The sequence below is a fragment of the Thamnophis elegans genome, chromosome Z, assembly GCF_009769535.1.
Source record: "Thamnophis elegans isolate rThaEle1 chromosome Z, rThaEle1.pri, whole genome shotgun sequence".
Lineage (NCBI taxonomy): Eukaryota > Metazoa > Chordata > Lepidosauria > Squamata > Colubridae > Thamnophis > Thamnophis elegans.
In genome coordinates, this window is record NC_045558.1 from 46,330,484 (window position 1) to 46,350,458 (window position 19,975).

The 19,975-nt window shown below is 35.3% G+C and overlaps 2 protein-coding genes across 7 annotated transcripts in view; one reads left to right on the forward strand and one right to left on the reverse strand.

The window, feature by feature from the left end:
- KAT2B (lysine acetyltransferase 2B) overlaps positions 1 to 15,598 on the forward strand; it is a 76,947-nt gene extending 61,349 nt beyond the window's left edge. For 3 of the 4 annotated variants that reach the window (XM_032238236.1, XM_032238233.1, XM_032238235.1), the window contains exons 12-18: positions 644 to 754; positions 1,454 to 1,597; positions 11,752 to 11,866; positions 12,476 to 12,512; positions 12,707 to 12,770; positions 12,846 to 12,930; positions 13,540 to 15,598. In XM_032238236.1, coding sequence (XP_032094127.1) covers positions 644 to 754; positions 1,454 to 1,597; positions 11,752 to 11,866; positions 12,476 to 12,512; positions 12,707 to 12,770; positions 12,846 to 12,930; positions 13,540 to 13,733 — 750 coding nt within the window. In that variant the 3' untranslated portion in view covers positions 13,734 to 15,598. The remainder of the gene's footprint in view (positions 1 to 643; positions 755 to 1,453; positions 1,598 to 11,751; positions 11,867 to 12,475; positions 12,513 to 12,706; positions 12,771 to 12,845; positions 12,931 to 13,539) is intronic. The other variant, XM_032238237.1, reaches the window with a different exon arrangement.
- The window catches only part of SGO1 (shugoshin 1), a 35,699-nt gene continuing 31,300 nt past the window's right edge, over positions 15,577 to 19,975 (reverse strand). For all 3 annotated transcript variants that reach the window (XM_032238238.1, XM_032238239.1, XM_032238240.1), the window contains 3 exons: positions 18,231 to 19,076; positions 17,624 to 17,798; positions 15,577 to 17,467 (listed from right to left, as the gene is read on the reverse strand). In XM_032238238.1, the coding sequence (XP_032094129.1) occupies positions 17,329 to 17,467; positions 17,624 to 17,798; positions 18,231 to 19,076 (1,160 nt within the window). In that variant the 3' untranslated portion in view covers positions 15,577 to 17,328. The remainder of the gene's footprint in view (positions 17,468 to 17,623; positions 17,799 to 18,230; positions 19,077 to 19,975) is intronic.

The window sequence follows — 19,975 nt, forward strand, 5'->3', positions numbered from 1 at the left end:
GTATTGTGCATTTTTAAAATAATTCACTCTATTGGTGTTTTATATTTTGATACACATTTTATATGCCTTTTTAAAAAAACTTTATGCACTAATGCTGTATTCTGTTACGCCTTACAAAATAAATAAATAAATAAAGTAATGATGCCGGGGAAAAAGAAAACCTGACGGGAAATTATAACATCAACCCTAAAAGCAGGTGGCATTAAGTGCCTCATTAAAGGTAGAAAAAAGCAAGAAAAGAAAAAATAAAAGAAAAAATAAACATAGAGTCGATAAAATCCTTCCTGCAAGTTACAAAATAAGCTCAGACAAAGATGCAGCATTTCCTGCAGTATTCCCTTATTCATTTTCTCAGGAAAGATAGGCTAGTTATAACTTCTTACTCTGGTTAGACTTGGCTGCAAAGTATTATTTTGAAAGTAATTTTTGGAAGCAGGATCTAACATAGCTCATGCAATTGGAAAAGAAAATGTGATAACCATTACTTCTGCCAGAAGACAAAAACTTCTGTTCTCACATACACTTCTTAGGGGTCCACATTATTTCTGTATTTAAATTGCTTTATTGCTGCAAACTGCAAGCATCCAAGTTTTAATACATTGTAATTCTCAATTGATAAACTGTCACCATAATTTCTTTGCAGGGTTATGGAACACACTTAATGAATCATCTGAAAGAATATCATATTAAGCATAATATTCTCAATTTCCTTACGTATGCTGATGAATATGCAATTGGCTACTTCAAGAAACAAGTAAGTAGAACTTTGGGAGTAATTTTCAACCTGTGTAACAAAATAAAATTTGAATAACTGTTAGACGCACAAAGAAGACTTTCAGAGTATTCTTATTATCTGAAGGAAAATATTATTATTCATTGAATTTAAAGTCTATTGTTAATATACAATTGACCTAAAACAAAGTGTTCTGGCAATTTAAGCTAATCAATTGTATTATAGTGTAAGTTTTCATTATCGCATTAAATACTAATCTTTCACATGCAAGGTTTTTTTTGTTACAATTGATTAATTGGGCACTTAAAAAGCTAAAGTAGTTTTGTTTCTGTTTTTTAGAAATCTATAATTCTCACTATATCTTGTAATAATAGTTCATTCTCGGTTGTATTTTCTATTGCTGCTATGTGACGCCTCTGTATAATATATATTTTCTCCCTCTTGCTGTTTTTGAGAGCTTCTGACAGTTGCTAGAGGAGCTGTAATTATCTCTGGATAGTAACCACTGATGAATTACATGCTGACCTTGAAAAGATATATTGTATATCCTGTTTCTTCCATGTATTATATTTTCATACATTTAAATTAAGGGTGGTAGTAACTGATCTGTCAGGTTGCTGAATTGCAGTCACCAAGTACATGAAGAAAAATACCACTACTGTAAAATATCAGAGTGTCTTCAGTAAGCATGTAAAAATACATTGGTTGTTTTTTCCTTAGGGCTTTTCAAAAGATATTAAAGTACCAAAAGCAAAATATGTAGGCTATATCAAGGACTATGAAGGAGCAACTTTAATGGGATGTGAATTGAATCCAAAGATCCCATACACTGAATTTTCAGTCATCATTAAGAAACAAAAAGAGGTAAAATGATTTCCCTCAAAAATATATACTAATATATACTAATGTTTTTAATCCATTAGGAAAGCTACTCAGAAGTCAGCATAATTGTACAACATTTAGGTTTTTTTTTTTATTCCAGTGATACAGCACCAAATGATACTAATTTTTCATGGGAAACTTCTGAAGGAAATGAAATGGCTTGAAACAACAGTAGAATGACACTATTTCCCTCTTGTCTGTTTTCTGTGTATCAGTTGAAAAACATTTAATGATAACTTGACAATGGATTGTACAGATGGATATCATTATAGATAATTCCCATTTAACGACTGCCTCAGATAGCAATCATTACAATTGTGATGAAAAAGTAACTCTGCAACCAGTGCCCATATTTATGACCTCATAGTGTTTGTTTTTTTCTCTGTCATCAGGCATTTGCCATTGTCATTAGTTGTATGTATTGTCTTTTGCCTGTCATTTTATTCCACTCCCCTCCCTACCTGAGCAGAGATTGCCTAAAAAGCTATCTCTTCTTCATTTGCTTTTGTTCCCAATACAATAAATCCCTAAAAAATGCTGACTGCAAATGCAGCTTTTAATTAGTTGATTAAAACTCTTTGGCTAGCTCTTGCTGCTGCTTGACACTGACAATATCTAATTAATTTTAAGGCCTTTTTGAATCCTAAGCAACATGTTGCTCATAGCCATGAGTGCATTAGACAAATGATCCAGCACATTCCTTTCTATGTGTATTCCCTATTGCGTACCTCTTATAATTATTTTTTTCTGGAAGGACTATAAATACAAAGATCAATTCTTTTCTTGCTAATTATCCCAACACCAAAGGACAGGAATAGGAAGGGGGGGAGAGAGCTGTAAGATTTACCTTTTTACCCAGCTTCCTTTTGAGTTGAATTGTGGAATCCTTCACTGCCACTTGGGCTCACCCAGCTGTTTGTGGTTGTAGCTTGATGATGCATGCTGTAAAGATATAACCACAAAAAGACGGGTGGCCCCAAATGTATTGAATGCCACCTAGAATCACTTCAGGAGAAATGGTCAGCCATATAAATTTGACCAACAATAAAAATAAATAAAAGGAAAGCTGAGATAAAATTGTAAGCATAGTCATGGTCACATGAATTTTTACTTAGTGACTGCTTTGCTTAACAGTTGTTTCCAGCCCCAATTGCAGTTGCTGAGTTTCCAGCCCCAATTGCAGTTGCTGAATGATGACTCCCTGTATAAAAATGGAGTGTTCTCTTTTGGGAGGGAGAAAGAGTAGATCACCAACCTTGGATGTAGGAGATCATTGTGTCTTCCTATCAATAATTTTGACCAATTGTTTTTAAACTGAGTAAGTAATCTTGAAAGTCCTAAATGTCAGTGCCATAAACAGGTGATGGGACCGGAGAAGCCTTAAATCTGAGAAATCCAAAGCTGCCAAGTTCTGCAAGTCTGGCAACTCAGGAACAAGAACAAATTGGATTTCTTCAGTTATTTATTGCTAGTAGCGCAATCTAACTGAACCTTGAAAAATGCCAGAATCAACTTATACTAGAAGAATTAAGTGGGGTTTCTTTTCGTCTCATATTTTCCCCTCTTTATAGATTCATAGATTTTTCTATAAAAGCTCTGCTTCCAATATTGGTCTTGGTTTCACATTCATATTCTGCACCATAAATAGAATCTGTTAGACATTCCATCACATTGCTTCCTCCTTCATTTTTTCCTTTTGCAATAGAATATACCCTTCTCCCCAAAGAAGGAGTAAGCATTTATCTAGATCAATGGAATAATCTGAAATACATGAATGCAGAGAAACAATAATTTGTCCCTACTTTCCACAGTAAAGTTTGCATAGTATAGGAATCATGGGGAATATTGAGGAAAGTCCTTCTCCTCCTGGTGATCATAAATTGATCATGAGGCAGTTAAGGGAGAAGAAGGTTGTCTGGAAATTTTATACAGAGCTGGCAATATGGGCATGTGTACTCCTGCATGAGGAATGCAGAAAGTTATTATATGTAAATTCTGGAAATGGAGATGTCAGATCAGTTATCCTATTGACAAGATATTTCTCCACACAAACATACAGTGTTAGTTTTTCCTGTCTACCTATTCATCTCCAAATGAGTGACACTGACAAATAAATATAAATATGCAGTGCAGTACCTAATTGCTGGAGAGGGAGAGACACATACAAATAGCTATGTGAAAGTTGGGGGAAAAAAGAAAAGCTTATATGTATAGGATTCTTTGTAGAATGTTGGTCTAAGTCTTGACAAATGAACATTTTTGTTGTAAAATAATCCAAAATATCCACTCCAATTGTTATGGAATGTATAAAAGTCTGGGAATGTAGAGATCACAGCACGGCCCCCATTCCATCCCTAACTCTTTGAAGCATTCCTCTCCGATGCAGTGGGGGCCCTCATGTTATCTCTACGTTCCCAGAGTCTTTTATACATCTCATAACAATTATCTCCTAACTGCAGAAATATATAAAAGACTAATTCAGTGAACTACAAGTAGTCTTTAATTTATTACCATAATTGAGCCCAAAGCTTCTGTTACTAAGTGAGAGTTTTTAAGTGAGTTTTGTCCCATTTTACAAACTGTCTTGCCATAGTTGTTAAGTGAATCACTGCAATTGTTAAGTTAGTAGCATGGTTATTAAGTGAATCTGGCTTCCCCATATGCTTGTCAGAAGGGTGACAAAAGGTGATCACTACAGTCATCATAAATATGAATCCAAATTTTGATCATGTAACTATGGGGATACTGCAATAGTGTAAGTGTGAAAAAAGTCACAAATCACTTTTTTTCAGTGGCATTATAATTTTGAACAATCATGAAATGAATAGTTGTAAGTTGAGGACTATCTTTATGTTTTGCCAAGTGCCAGGACAGTGACCAGGTCACCAAGCCATTGATTCTTTTGGATGTAGAGACAATGAACACTTCAATGAATAAGCATTATTATTTTTTAAGCATTATTATTAGCTCAAGCAAACAATTTTAAAAGCATTTCAGTTTTCTTGCTTTGTGACACACATCTTTCCTTAAGCAGCCATTAGCAAGTGGGAGGGCCAGATTTAATGCTTCTAGGACATTAGTGATTGTGTTTAAGGATTCTTGCTCATATACTAGAAAAATAAAATAAATCCAACAATTATAACAATCATTTATTGAGGCATACACAATAAATGTTAGATGTTCATTTTGATTCCAATTATCTAAAAATTATTGCAACCCAAAATACATAACAGGTTTGAAAATATCTTGATTTAGGAGTTAGAAAATTATTTAAAACAGTCACAGATTTATTGTTTACCAGCACTTTACTGTTTACCATCTTTTTTTTTTTATTGCTGTGGGTGTAAATTCATCCTATTCCTTTAAGGTATAATTTTCTGACCCATCCATCTTTCCTATTGGACAAATCATAACTTTTCCTAAAATTGTAATAAATACATTGCTATCCCTTCATTGTATAAGACATTCTCCTCTATATCTGTGTCTATTATGCTGCTTAATGCCTGGATTTCTTTTATAACCAAATTAGACCTGGGACAATTTGATCATAGTGCAGCTATACCTCAATTCTATAGGTAAGGGTAAAGGTTCCCCTCACACATATGTGCTAGTGGTTCCCGACCCTAGGGGGCAGTGCTCATCTCCATTTCAAAGCTGAAGAGCCAGCGCTGTCCGAAGACTTTTCCGTGGTCCTGTGGCTGGCATGATTAAATGCCAAAAGTGCATGGAACGCTGTTAGCTTCCCACCAAAGGTGGCTCCTGTTTTTCTACTTGCATTATTACACGCATTCGAACTGCTAGGTTGGCAGAAGCTGGGGGAAGTATGGGAGCTCACTCAGTTACACAGTACTAGGGACCTATTGATCCAGTTCTGTAGATCCAGCGAATTACCCAATTTCTTAGAATACATTTCTATTGTTTCATCAAAATAGAGGTTTGTGCTCACCTTGACCTTTCTTTTCTTGTTTTAATAATTTCACTGCTATATTCATGGCTGCTTCAACTATGACTGGATAGATTCTTTCCTGATGCTGTAGTGCAGAGTAAACTGCAATACAGAGCACTATATTTCAGCACTTTTGAACAGCTTATTGAACTAAAAGTTTTATCTCACTGAAAGGATGGTGGGAGATAAAATCTCTGTCCTTTCTGACAACATGACTCATTTTTTTTAGAAAAAAAACATAATCTGGTCTTTAAATTCATTAGGATTAGCTCCCCACCTCAGATGTGTAAATGTGTTTTCAGGTCCCTTGAATACGTCTCCACTAAAGATACATAATCACAGCAATGCCCGACAAACTATGGCTGATTTCAAGTAACCTTAAGACAAAACCTGAATACTACTCCATTGCATTTTATGTTCAGCTAAGACATTGTACAATTCAACTGCAAAGAAATTTAATAGCATTTAACTCGCATATAACTTCCCAAAATCAAAATTTGCAAAGCTTCAAAGAAGAAAAGCTATGCATATTCTGGTTTATACTATTTCTACAGCCCAAAGTTACCTTTTTAAAATGTATATATAGACCATGCCAGTCCTTTCTATCTGAATCAGTTACAATCATTGGTACATTGTCAGCAATGATAATTTTCTTCTCTCTTCCCTACAAACATTTTTGGCTTCTCTTCTCATCATTTGGGACCTTTTCCCATTTAGTCCCATCAGTGTTATTACTTTCCTGATTACTTCTTATTGCTACCATAAGCAAAAGCACTTGCAATTTAAACTTTTCCCCTTGATTCAACCTTTCCTCCCTTTTCTCTCTTCCAAGGGCCTGCATTAGAGCTATTGCTAGATGCTTGTTGTAAGAAAAGGGAGTAAAAACTGGAATGCAAAATATTTTTGTGGGCAGCACAACAGATAGCAATAAGCAAATCTATTCTTGGAGATTATTTGGGTTTCCTCAAGAGGAGAAATTTCTTAACAGAAACAATTCTAGCAAATATTTATAAAATTCAAATATTATCTTAATAAAGAGCAGAATGTCTATAATTATTTTTATGCTAAGAGTAAGAAGCAATTCTCTCCCTACCCTTTCAAGTTTAACAAAGTAAAATAATTTGATCGGGACTCCTTTTATGCTCTTTCCAGGAAACTAAAAAAAAAAACCCTAGGAAGGAAGCATTGGCAAACCACTTCCCAAAACGTTGCCACCAATGCTAAGAGTCAAGATTGATTTAAAAACAAATGAAAAATTAAAGGACAATCGCCAGCCCAGAGTTGTCAAAAGAAAATAGAAGCAGATAATGTTGCTTCTACTTCTGGCATGTATCTTAAATGAGAACACATGAAAATAAATTGATTATAATAATGTGGCAGAACTTGCTATAACCACACCCAAATCAAAAGCATACAGCTATGCAAAATTTTGTGAAAGGGGCAGCCAAAATCCATCTGAGAGACAATTAAAAGTAGGTTACTACCCCAGGGGATCAGAGGTTGTATACTGAATTAGGCATTTATTGGAAAACAGAAACATGCAAAAAAATAATGTGGGCATGGGAGCTGAGTGCACCCATATGCATTGAAAGTGGTCCTAAGTTCCCAATTGGATTCTATGAAAAGAAGCAAAGCCAAAACTGTTTCTATTCTGGTGCCTTCAATCACCACATCAAATGACTCTCTATAAAATATTGTTAGCCTTTCCTTTCCATGGCTTTAAAAGAACGGAAGGAATAAAGTACTGGTATATAAATTTGACAACAACCCAACATTCTGTTTACATCCACAGCTGACTTTAGAACACCATTTGTCGCTGTGACCAGGGGGACATTTGCCCAGATTCGCCTGGTGCACCAATTGCGGCCCTACCTGAACCAGGAGGCCCTCAGAACAGTCACTCACGCCCTTGTGACCTCAAGACTGGACTACTGTAATGCGCTCTACATGGGGCAGCCCTTGAAGAGCATTCGGAGACTTCAGCTTGTCCAGAATGCAGCCGCGTGAGCGATTGTGGGTGCACCCTGGTACACCCACGTTACACCTATCCTCTGCGAGCTGCACTGGCTGCCTATTGGACTCCGGACACGCTTCAAGGTGCTAGTCGTTACTTTTAAAGCCCTACATGGTATCGGACCTGGGTACTTGAGAGACCGTCTCCTGCCAATTTACCTCCCTACGACTAATTAGATCCCACAGATTAGGCCTCCTCCGGGTTCCATCAGCTAGCCAATGTCGACTGTCGACCACCCGGAGGAGGGCCTTCTCTGTGGCAGCTCTGGCCCTCTGGAACGATCTCCCCGTGGAGATTCGTACCCTCACCACCCTTCAGGCTTTCCGCAAAGCCGTTAAGACCTGGCTGTTCCGGCAGGCCTGGGGCTGATGAGTTCCCAGCCCCACCTTGAATTGCGTGGCTGTTGTGAGTTTTTAATTCCGTTTTCTATATTTTGTTTTTTGTCTTGTTTTCTTTATATTGTCCCCATTCCTTATGGTTTGTTAGCCGCCCTGAGTCCCTCCTGGGAATAGGGCGGCATACAAGTTTAATAAACGATAATGAACGATAACGATAACGGTTACAGTGGACAAATGTACACACTGAATTATAGTTTAAACTTTATAAAGCAAAAACACATCAGATTTCATTATCTTTGTATTAAATGTCTTCAAATACATTACTAAAGACAAAAAGTACAATAATTAATATTTATACATTGTATAAAAGTTACAGACACTGCTGAAAGTAATGGGGCATGGTTAATTAATTGACAGTAATCTGCTGTCATTCTCCTTGTCCTGTCAGCTTTTTCAGAGGCCATGCAAAGAAATTAAAAGGAGATATGTCTGGCCTTAAAATTACAACTTTCTGAAGCCCCCACCCCCCTGTATGATTTAAGATATCTCTTTATTGCCCGCCTCTCCTTCAGCCAGTATTGTTTAACTGTATTGTGGGGGTATTTTCAAAGGTGTTGTCATGGCCTATTGGCTGCCGCCCCCTCAAACAGCCGAATCAGATGAGGAGGGGAGTCATGGTTAGCATCAAGGCAACCTGAAAGGAAAGAGGGAATGTAGCTGGCGGAGAGAGAGACAGAGATGGAGCCTGGGCCGTCCATCAGCCTCCAGGTCTAAAGGTGGCTGATGAGGAAGAGTAGGGACAGCTGGGTTTAGTGCCTGACGTGTGGATGTGCAGAAGACAGAGGAGAGGAGAACAGTGGAATTCATAGTCTGATTTTTGGGAAGGAAGAGCCACCACTGCTAGTGAAAGCCCACCCTAGCTCTGGGGATAAAAGGCAGGAGGCGGAGATGAATAGATGTGGCAGATAACTATTCATCTCCCTGCCAGACAGACTTGTTAGCCTGTGATAAAAGAGAAACTTTTTGCTGGGGCTGCTGGCGCTCCTAATAAAGGAATCATTGCTTCAACTACAGAAGGTTTGTATGTTTGGAGAACTGGGTCAGAACAGGTGTCAATTTTGCTCTTCCCATTAAAATAGTTGGAATTTTAAAAGCAAAACAGTACACTGGGATCTGAAATAATTCATAAACACAGTAGATCAGTAAATTGTTATGGGTGTAAATTAAGGTGTTGGTCTCCAGGGATTGCTGTCTTTATTACCCTTACCACTGGAGTCTTACCATCGCTAATCCAAAGGCTGGGCATCCTGCACTCTCAATGTCTATTCTAGGTAGAGAGCGACATAATTGCTCTTCGGGTGGGGCAGTTGGGATAGTTTCCCTCACCTGTGCATTTTCTTGACCCTCTTTTCCCATCAGGGGAACATTTTTCTTTCCACCTTTTATACTACTCTAAGTTTGGAAGGCAATGTATATCTACTTTTGGCACACCTTTTTAAGAAGTTCTATAAACATTTTACTTGTGAGATTCTAATATTGGATTCTCTTTTCTCAAAACTGTCACCCTCCTTAGCTACTTAGGTAAAAGGCTTGGGAGCATTTTTTTTTCTCTGTGCATCTCCTAATTGCTCTATCAACACTATGACTTTCCCTATCGATATTCCCAGCCCTGGATTTATCTAGGGACTATGCATATAGAAAGGAGCTCCTTTCATTAAATGGGCCTCTCCTGACTTCTGCCTGTTAATATCTTAGACCCATTAACTGATTCCAGCTGAGTATAATCTCTGCCAGTTCATGGTGCTTGAGCAACCTCTGGATTGCCAGGTGGTACCGTAGGTTTATTAGTGACCAAGTGTCCTATGTTAGCTACCCAAACATTCTCAAGTTCTTTATCCTCTGTCAAACTGGATTCCTCATCATCAAATTCCACATATATCCATCTCAGGTTTCTACATTTCACTTCTGGGATGATATAAGAGGTCTGTCTTTATAAAGATTGGATATGTAGCCTTTCTTTAACTGTTTATGGGGCTTTAATTTTAATTTAATTTAATTTTGCAATCTGAACAGCCATAGTTTCTGCTTGTTTGCTGAATTCCTATGCATGTTTCAGTGCCTCTCTTAAAAGGGTCTGCTGACTTTTATAAGTGATGATTTCTTCAGTTTGCTACTATGCCTTTTACTGAGAAGCTTCTAATTGCTCCTAAGCATTATGGAGCACTATTATTATTATTAGCAAGCGGGAGTTTGGCAGCCCTGGACTAGTCCATCCACTGACTTCTTCCCCATCTTCTCTCCCATTCCCAATAATAATAAGCAGTGAAGTTTTGCATTAGGAGAAGAGTCTCCAAATTGTGCCAATTTCTGTAAGCATGAAGGTGAAGTCAACTGGTGGTTTAAGTTTTGAGCCACTGGTTCATAGACATTGTGCTGAGTCTTGACTTGCAGATTTTCTTTCCCAAAACCAGTGCATTGTCACTAGATCCCATCTTTGTTACCAATTGTGTTTTGCCAAGTGTTAGGGCAATGATCACATGCCCAGGCAATTGGTTCTTCTCAATCTAGAGACTCCAGTAAATAAAGGGATTTTAAGCTTTATTATCTCAAACAAACACATTTGAAAGCATAACTTAAAAAGCATACATAACAAGCAAGATAGTATTATAAATCTCTTACAGGTTGTCAGGACCTCCTTAATAGACAGAGATGCCTCAAGCGCAGTTATTTTTTCAACAGTACCCAGCACTAGCTTCCACTGCGGAAGCTCCCCACTAATAACAATCCAATAGTTTTTTATAAAAACTTGACACCATGACTTCATGGTCCAGCTGTGGTAAGGAGACTGCAAGAACTGACCTTGACTTGCTGGCACATAACTCTGGGATGGGAATTGAAAATGTGAATCTATCATAGGAAGAAAAGCTTTGAAGTTACTTGAAAATTTCCCCCCACCTATGTTCAGCAAGCAAGAGTGAATACAAGCAGGCTACCTCAGAATGAGCTCTACGTTTCTAATAAATCAAAAATATCACTAATTCCTCGTTAATCCTAATAATAATGTTTGTCTGCATTGCCTCTACAAACTATCTGAGCAATGAAGGTTTTAAAAATCAAGATTTTCAGATATTTTGGATCTTCATATGCTCTTAATTTTGAGCCTAAAAATTTGCTTTCCCACTACCCTTTCCAGTCCTGCTCTTCTGCTGCTTTTTCTCTGTGACTGACCTCTGAATGGGTGGGTGGGTGGGTGGGAGAAATCTGCAAATACTGTAGTGGTGGGGAAAAAGCCAGTTGGCTGTGAACATCTTCCCGAATTTCCAATGAGACTGGATTCTGAACAGGTCTGAAGAGCCCAATTATATTTCTAATTATATGAAACCCTGGATGCCTAAGGTTATCAGCACCTGCAACTATACATATTCAACATTTCTTCCAATAGCTGGGAGAACCACCTGGTACTAGCAGCACCGTGCCAAATCAAACTATCAAGGCCAATTAGAAGAGGAAGACTAGTGTGAGAAATATAACACTAAATGTAGGCATTGATCATGCATGATTGTGGTGTTCTTCAATATCATCAAAGAAGCAAATTGGATAAATATGTGCTTCAGAGGTTCCACATTCACGTTTGCATTTAATTCATTGGATAAATGGCTTACAAACATCAATATCTTAGATAATTTATATATTTCAGATCATTTGTTCATTCCCCTGTAAATATTCATTTTTATTCACTTTTTACTGAACTTGTTCAAATATGAACCTGTTCAAAAATTAATCTCATTTAAAATAATATTATTTTTTATATTTCTATTTTTTTATGTCTTTATTCTAGATCATTAAAAAATTAATTGAAAGGAAGCAAGCACAGATTCAGAAAGTTTATCCTGGCCTTTCTTGTTTCAAAGATGGAGTTCGACAGATTCCAATAGAAAGTATTCCTGGAATTAGTATGTACCCTGTGCTTTTAGTTGTTTTGTTATATTGCCAAGGTCATGTTTAGTTATTTCTATCTTTTTCTGCAAATAGTGGTTTAATTTAAACTACTAGATTCTCTTCTCCAGAAATGTTATAGTTCTTGGTTATTTATAAAATTTTACTGACAATTATGTATTTTAATTGTGTATCATGACAGGATTATTTATTTTCTTGTTACTAACCAAAATTAATACATAAATAATTATCATTACTTTTATAATACTTTGGGAATTAAAAATAAAAACTGGTAGTTCTGATGCTTTTTTGACTGATTTGTATGTAGATATTAATGAATTGTTGGGAGTTTGTTCTTTAAAATATTCAGTTATATCTGAATTTTGGCTTATCCTCTAAAGCAGGGGTATCAAACTTGCGTTGTCATGGTGTTGTCACTTGATGTATCGGGACTTCCCCCCACCCTTTGCTAAACTGGACATGGGCATGGCCAGCTCATGACGCATCCAGACTGTGGGTCGTGAGTTGGACAGCCTTGCTCTAAAAAAGAGTATATGGATTTAAAACTGTAAATTGTAACTTATCATTTTTATTTGCCTTTTGCTTTAATATTGCTTATTGCATAGGAGAGACTGGCTGGAAACCAAGTAATAAAGATAAGAGGTAAGCATTGTTAAGTAAAATAAATTAAATAAAACTTTTCAAATTGACTATTAATACATTTCTTAAAAATAATTGGATATGTATTTCTCAGCAGAATAGTTTTGTCATTAATAGTTTATCATTGGTGGGTTGTTGGCTAATTAAAAGAACCATACAGATCATACATTTTAATCTTATTTGCATTTTGTTTTAAGTAAAGAACCCAAAGATCTGGATCAACTTTACAGCACGCTAAAAAACATTCTACAACAGGTCAAGGTATGTTTTGTTTTTCTAAATCTCATGAAATGTTTTCTGATACATAACATTGATCAGTAATACTTTTTTTCCTAGAGCCACCAAAGTGCTTGGCCTTTCATGGAACCAGTGAAGAGAACAGAGGCTCCTGGATATTATGAAGTTATAAGGTTTCCTATGGGTAATGCCATTAGTATTTTTAAAAGGCCTTTACAGAAAGTGAAAATAAATTTTAAAATATGGAACTGTAAAAGTGTGCTTGTTCCATCAATTTTGCACAACCATCAGAAACTTTTTTTCAGTGTAATGTCAGTGATACCTGCATTAGAAAAAGCAGATATGTAGGAAAGTGATCTTGAAGAATCCTGTGTAGGAGCTCATGCAAGGGATTTTTCTGTTTGGGTTTACCTGTGTTATCAGCTCTCATCCGTTTGTTCAAAAATAGATTTAAGGAGAGCTATCTGCTTATAGAAAGCTGTTTTGCCCAAAAATAATTAGGTACTTTAAAGGGCAGCATTCTCTTCCAGTGAGTTTATTTTTACTCACCCCGTTCCTAAAAACAACAGAATACCTGCCAACATTCATTTTTTACAATTGGATGGCAGATTCATTATAATTTATAAAGAATTATGGTTCAGCTGCAAAAAGATGGCGTGATTATGTATATAAACTGTGATTTTATGTAGCACTGAAATAACTGAAGTTCAGTGAACAGCCATTTTTTCATTACAGGGGGGGGGGGAAACACAGAACCAAATGATATTCTAATAAGATGTTTGTTCTTATACAGATCTGAAAACTATGAGTGAACGACTGAAGAATAGATACTATGTATCTAAGAAATTGTTCATGGCAGATATGCAACGAGTGTTTACTAACTGCAGAGAGTACAACCCACCTGAAAGTGAATATTATAAATGTGCCAATATACTGGAGAAATTCTTCTACACAAAAATTAAAGAAGCTGGATTAATTGACAAATAATTTTCTTCTCATGCAATTAAGATGCCTAATGTAACAGCAAAATATGCAGTTCTTTCACTAGATTTGAAACTTGTTTATAAAATAAAACTTTCTTAACTAGCACTTTTAAACATGTAATATAGAAGAGTTTATTTTATTAAAGTATTTTTAAATGTACACTTGCATGCCCTTTTGCGGTGTATTCAATTTTTATTAGATGTATTGCACAAACTGTTTGGAGATTTGGAAAGGGTAAATTTCCAAGCAGTGAATGTTTAAGTTTAATGTATCAGATTGAAAAATGGATTATTTTTACAGCAAAGATGTTAATGAAGGGGGAAATAAATTATATATTATGAATTATATATAATACTAATACATATACAATTTTATTTTTACACACACTTACATACACACACACACACACACACACACACACACAGATACAGACACATGAAAATAAAACATTCACTAAGAGGAGGTGCTTAAGCTACAAGAAAGGAATTCCCTTATTAGATGGAAGTTTAATTTCTTCTGTGAATTTGGTTGTTAGAATGAAGGAAACTACACATGTCCCAGGATGTTGCAGGATTCAATCTGAGAGTCACTGGGACCAGAGATTTAGTCTTCCAAACTTTTAGACTCGTACTGGACCCATTCTCAGGGCTCAGAATGGGTTTCTGAGAATGGGCTCTAGCTTAAGTCTGAAAGCTTGGAAGACTACGTTTCTGGTCCCAATGACTGGCTCAGATTGGACCTTAGCTCCTAATATTTGCATTTCAAGGAAAATGTAGCATCATTTTCACTTAGGTCAAGTTCTGAAAAGAACATCAGACTTTGTATTAAGCTCCCAACTGTTGCTTAGTCTTTTAGTAGATTTAGAAAAGTACTATTTCTACTATTGAACCCAATCTAGCAATAGCTTTGTCTTTATAGATTTGTATGGATCTTTATGCATGAAAGCCATTTTGCAAAAATACAGTAGGTGCTGTAATGAGTGGGTGGAATGGACAATAATTTGAATTCTCAAATAGACCTTACCCCTGAGGAGGGTATATTTTGATAAATGCATATACAACTAAAGCAGTGGTCACCAACCGGTACACCTGGGTGGTGGAGCTGCTTCAGGATGACCAATGGGCCAGTCCTGTGACTACTACAGCTCTGAAATTGGGGACTGACTTTCCCACCAATGTCAGCAAGCCACCGTCAGTCTGTCCATGTTTGTTTTCCTTCAGATTGACCAAATGTCTTGAGAGAAGGGACACAAGAGGTTTCCAGGCTGTGTGCCTGGGACAAGGTGCTTTATCTTGGGCCTCCCACCTGGAGGTCTTGTAGAAGCAGACATGTAGGCCCAAAGGCGGTTGAGCCTCCCCTCCCCCCAGGGGTCAGCGGGACTTAAAATTATGGATTTGGTGTTCCCTGAGGTATGATCCCTCCAAAAGGTTGGAGACCCCTGAACTAAAGCATACATCATTGAAGAATGTATACTAAACTGCGCAATGGAATCAGTAATACCTGATTGATAAGAAACCATATCTAATTTTAGTGTAGATGAGAATATCTCCCACTTAGTAATAGAGGCTGATATGCAGTTTTTCTATAGATATTTGCATTATAAAGTGATGGGAAACATACTAAAATCTGAAGGCACAACTAACAAGATTGATAGAGTTTAGTGGTTAGCTCAAAATTTGACTGCACCCAGCCCAATGCCACATAGCGTATAATTTTGTGTCTTGCCATAGATAAAATAATTTATAAAAGCAGCTTTGAGTAGAGCTTTATCCCACTGTTAATTTCTACTTGGATTAATACCAGTTTTTAAAAATTAGGAACTTGAATTTTGTTATTAATTCCATATATATTTGAGCTATTTCTTACATTATACATAAGAAATAAACTTCATTTCATATCATTAGTTATTAGGGAAGCCATACTCATTAACCACTCAATTCTACAATGTATCTCAACACTGGAGGGGAAAGTAAAATACCCCTAGTATGTTTATGTATGTATATGTGTGTGTGTGTACATGCACATGTACATACAAACAGACACTGTTCATGCTGAAATATTTCACTAGTAAACTTATAGAAGGTAACAAATGACATTACAAAGGAGGTTTTTTTGGCACAATGCCTATAGTAATGTTTTATTCAGATTAGATGAACATTGCTAGAAGGAAATGGTACATAATAGATAAAATAGAAATATAGAAATGCCTTAGCGCTTTATATAAACCAGAATGAGCTTTGTATTTAAGGTACAATGATGCAACTTTGTTTTAGAATATTTAAATAGTAATTTTCATGTATTTTGTAAACTGGGCCAACAGAGTCACCTCTAAAGCTTGATATCCTGTGAAAGTGTTATTTTCAAAGATTCTTATTGTCTTGAAATTAGAGTCTCTTCTATATTGAGAACATTTTGGTTCCTAATTTAAAGATTATTTTCATAGATATTGTGCAATAAAGTTATACACAGTATGTGTTTAAATACTTTAACTGAAATTTTACATTTGTAAAATTATTTATTGTACTGGTATAAAATGGTTTTAAATTATATGTATAACATTGATCTTGTGTGCTATTTTGTAATTTGCATATAAAAATACCAGACATACTCATTGTTTGTAGAGTACCCTCATTTTATGAAATGGAATATAAGTATACTATAACACCTTCAGGTAATAAGAACTGGAACTCACTGTGCAGTAGCAAATTCAATGGAATTTCGAGATTTCATACAGATTAATATAAGTTTCAAGTGAAATCAAAACATGTTATTTATGACTTTTACATTTTCCTTAAAAGATATCTACTTAGAAAAACTAGTTAAATCACTGATACCATAGGCTTACAATCTAAAGACACAAAAGACCAGAAAAAAAACAATTTTGGATATAACTATTAGTTGAAATTCTTGTACTAAAAGTAAATACGGTTAGGTTTCTACTTATCTTTCTCTTTGCTGTAAGTGCTATTAGAAGACTAATAGTTGCTTTGAAATAACTGAATAAAAATACTAGCACATAACTTGATACATCACATCCCACAAGACTTATGACAATGTGGAAGTTGGATAGCTGTGAAATATAAGCCAACTCACATTCATTCAGAACTACTAGTATTCACTGGTGTTTATTCCTAATAAACCTACAAGTTAACATATTCAGCTTATTTTTTACAAACTGTTAGAATAGTTGCAAAAATATGGAGACTGAAACTGTCATTGATAATTAAACCAAATTACCTTTAATCAAAATTATTCATGTTTTATTATAAATGACATATAAATAATAGTTTAGAAAGTACAAGTTTATTTCTAATGACAGACTGTTAAAATAAACTGCATTTGTTAGCAAATAAATGATAATTGCATTTCAAACCTATTGTTTTCTATCACGTTCAGGAAGTAGCTCCTATTAAAATGACAATAGGTTATTCACATCTTTCTGAATAGATACATTCTGGAAGTCAGTGGATGTGTGATATAAAATATCAATATTCATAAATCTAGATCAGAAACATGCAAAAAGCTCCATCTCCAGAATTTTAGTTAATATACTTTCAGCATAATATTAATGAGAAGCTAAGGATATTCTATGAGTATCTTAATAACCAACAAATGCTTCATTGTATCTGGACAGCATCTTTTTATTAAGAGATTTGGATTTGTTGTTCTTTCTCTCTTTAAAAATGGGAGAGTTCAGAAAGCTGGTATCTGTAAACGGGTCTCCTCTTCTAAGTTTCCTATCAAAACAAATTAGATTTTTTTTTTGTAAAATTTATAAATTGAAACAATTCAAATAATAACAAAAATGTGAAATTAATGTAGTTCTTACAGTAAGAAAAACCATAAGGCTATATAATTTACTTTTGAGAGAATCCAGAAACAAAGATACTAACCCACTGAGACTTGGCTCCTTATAACTCACGTAACTAGTACTTCTACGTCTTTGGTGAGTAGCATCTTTTGCTATGGTACCCAAGGCTAGGTAAGAAATTCTTGTTTGGTAAGAAGTTGATGCAACATTGGTAATATCATTGAGATGATGTTTTTGAAGTGCCTCAGATGATTCATCTGTTGAAAGAAATTACTGTCACTTTCCCCGATAGCTACCATTATTATCTCCCCCTCCAGTTTCAGGCAATGCTAATCTGAAGTGAACTCAGCTTTAAAATTTGAATATATTACTGAATATAAACAATATTTAGTTCTTAAATGATGACTACTATAGCTTGTTCATTTAAAACAAAAGTTCAATGCTTTGTTGGCTACTTCAAAGTATGGTAAATTTTTAAAGCTTATATTGCAAGGGGAAGACCAAGGAAACAATGCATTTGTGCATATTTATTTAAAAAAAATATTTTGAAAAGTATTAGCAAAAATGCACACAATTTTTAGAATCTGCAACTATGTACTATTTTTGATTCCAGTACTGGATATTGAGAACTATGTCCTAAACTAATACATTTCTATAATAATAGACATAGAAAGCAATAATTTTCTTACCCAAATAAGATTCAAATATCTTAGTATTCCTGTTTTCCCCCTCAGGATTTATATCATGTTGCTCAGGCACAGTTTTCTTGGATCGTAATTTTGTGCGTAGTGGGATTACATCTGTTCCAGTATTTAAAGTTTCATTGGATTTTGATTTTTTTGAGTAAGGCACATAGAGACTATCGTTAGGATCTTCTTCTGAAACAGACGATTCACCACTACATATTTCTCCTTTTGTATACTCTTTGTCATCAACATGTTCATTTTGTTTGTTTTGCCGGAAAGGTGTTATATGAACAGATTCTTCACTAATAAAGTCATAAGCATCATTGGAAGGAATGGATGTATTTGCTTTTTGTTTAGGTCCGGCATGCTTATTGCAGTTTTTGTCTTTGTTGGATCTTGCCTTGGGCACATTTTTTGTGGTGACCAATTTTCTCTTCTGACCCTTCCCTTTTTTAGTTTTAAAGCCACCATTATTATTAAAATTACTTTGTTCTGAAAAAGCTGTGGCCTTTTCAATTTGTGTATCTGAATCACTTTTATCAGATTCAATTTGCATATCTGATTCACATTTATCAATGTTTACACTGTGCTTGTCCTCCTGACTAATAGATATTTCTTCAGAATTTTCATTATTATTATTCTTTGAACATGAAAGATCAGCACTGATAGCTGGAGTGCCATCATCTGATTCAAAGACTTCACTGAGGGAATTAATTTTTAAATAACGACGACGGGTAGAAACATTTTTAGATACAGAATAATCAGTTTGCTTGTCTTCATCAACTGAAATAATTCTGCTTCCAGAGTTTACATGATCTGGATGATCTTCACAGGAATAATTCTGGTAACCTAGAATTTAAGGTATGCATCAGTGACCAGCAAAGCTATATTTAAAGAGAAGTAACTTAGAAAGTTAAGCAAATGTATAGATTTATAAATCATACTTTCCATAATAATTAACAAGTTCTATTTTGTAAACAGTATAGTTAATAAAATTTATTAGATGCAAATAATGAAATTTTAGTCGCTATGAAATTCTTCCAGTCAAATGAGGCATGGATTACTTACATTTAACTACATTATTTATTTAATTTATACCACATCTTTGTATTAGCAAGACAGTTAATAGAATGTCATAAAGCTTCTAAAAATATAAATTAAAGACAACATTTCAAATGCTAGGAAAATATAGTTAAAAAAATGTTCAATTACCAAAACTGTAGGCCGAAAATAACTTCCAAACAAGTGCGTTCCATAACCTGAATGTAGCTCAGGAGGACTTACTCCTTATTTGCTAGAAAGACAGGTTTCTAATAATGGCACATTTTCAAAATAGCCTGCCATCCTGATCTTGATACCCAAATAGATTCATCATGACAGAGCATTTCTGATTATTTTTTAAGGCTTTAAAAATTAGTAGTACCCAAAATGTTGCTTCCACATATTCTAGTAAACTGGTGCACATTCATATTCTGCTTCCACAAGTCCTCTTCTGTTGCCTCTCTCCCTAATTTTGTCTGCTGCCATCTCTGACAAATCTTCCGGACATGCTTATAAGTCATGCCCCCAACTGACTGCATCATGCCCACACTTTGCTTTTCAATTACATGAACATTTTTTCCCTTCATTCAAGGCAAGAAAAAATAAATTATAGGAACCATTTCATGTACAGCTAATCCTTGTTTTGATGGTAATTGGGGCCAGAATTTCTATTGCTAACAATATGGTCATAAAATGTGATATGCCAG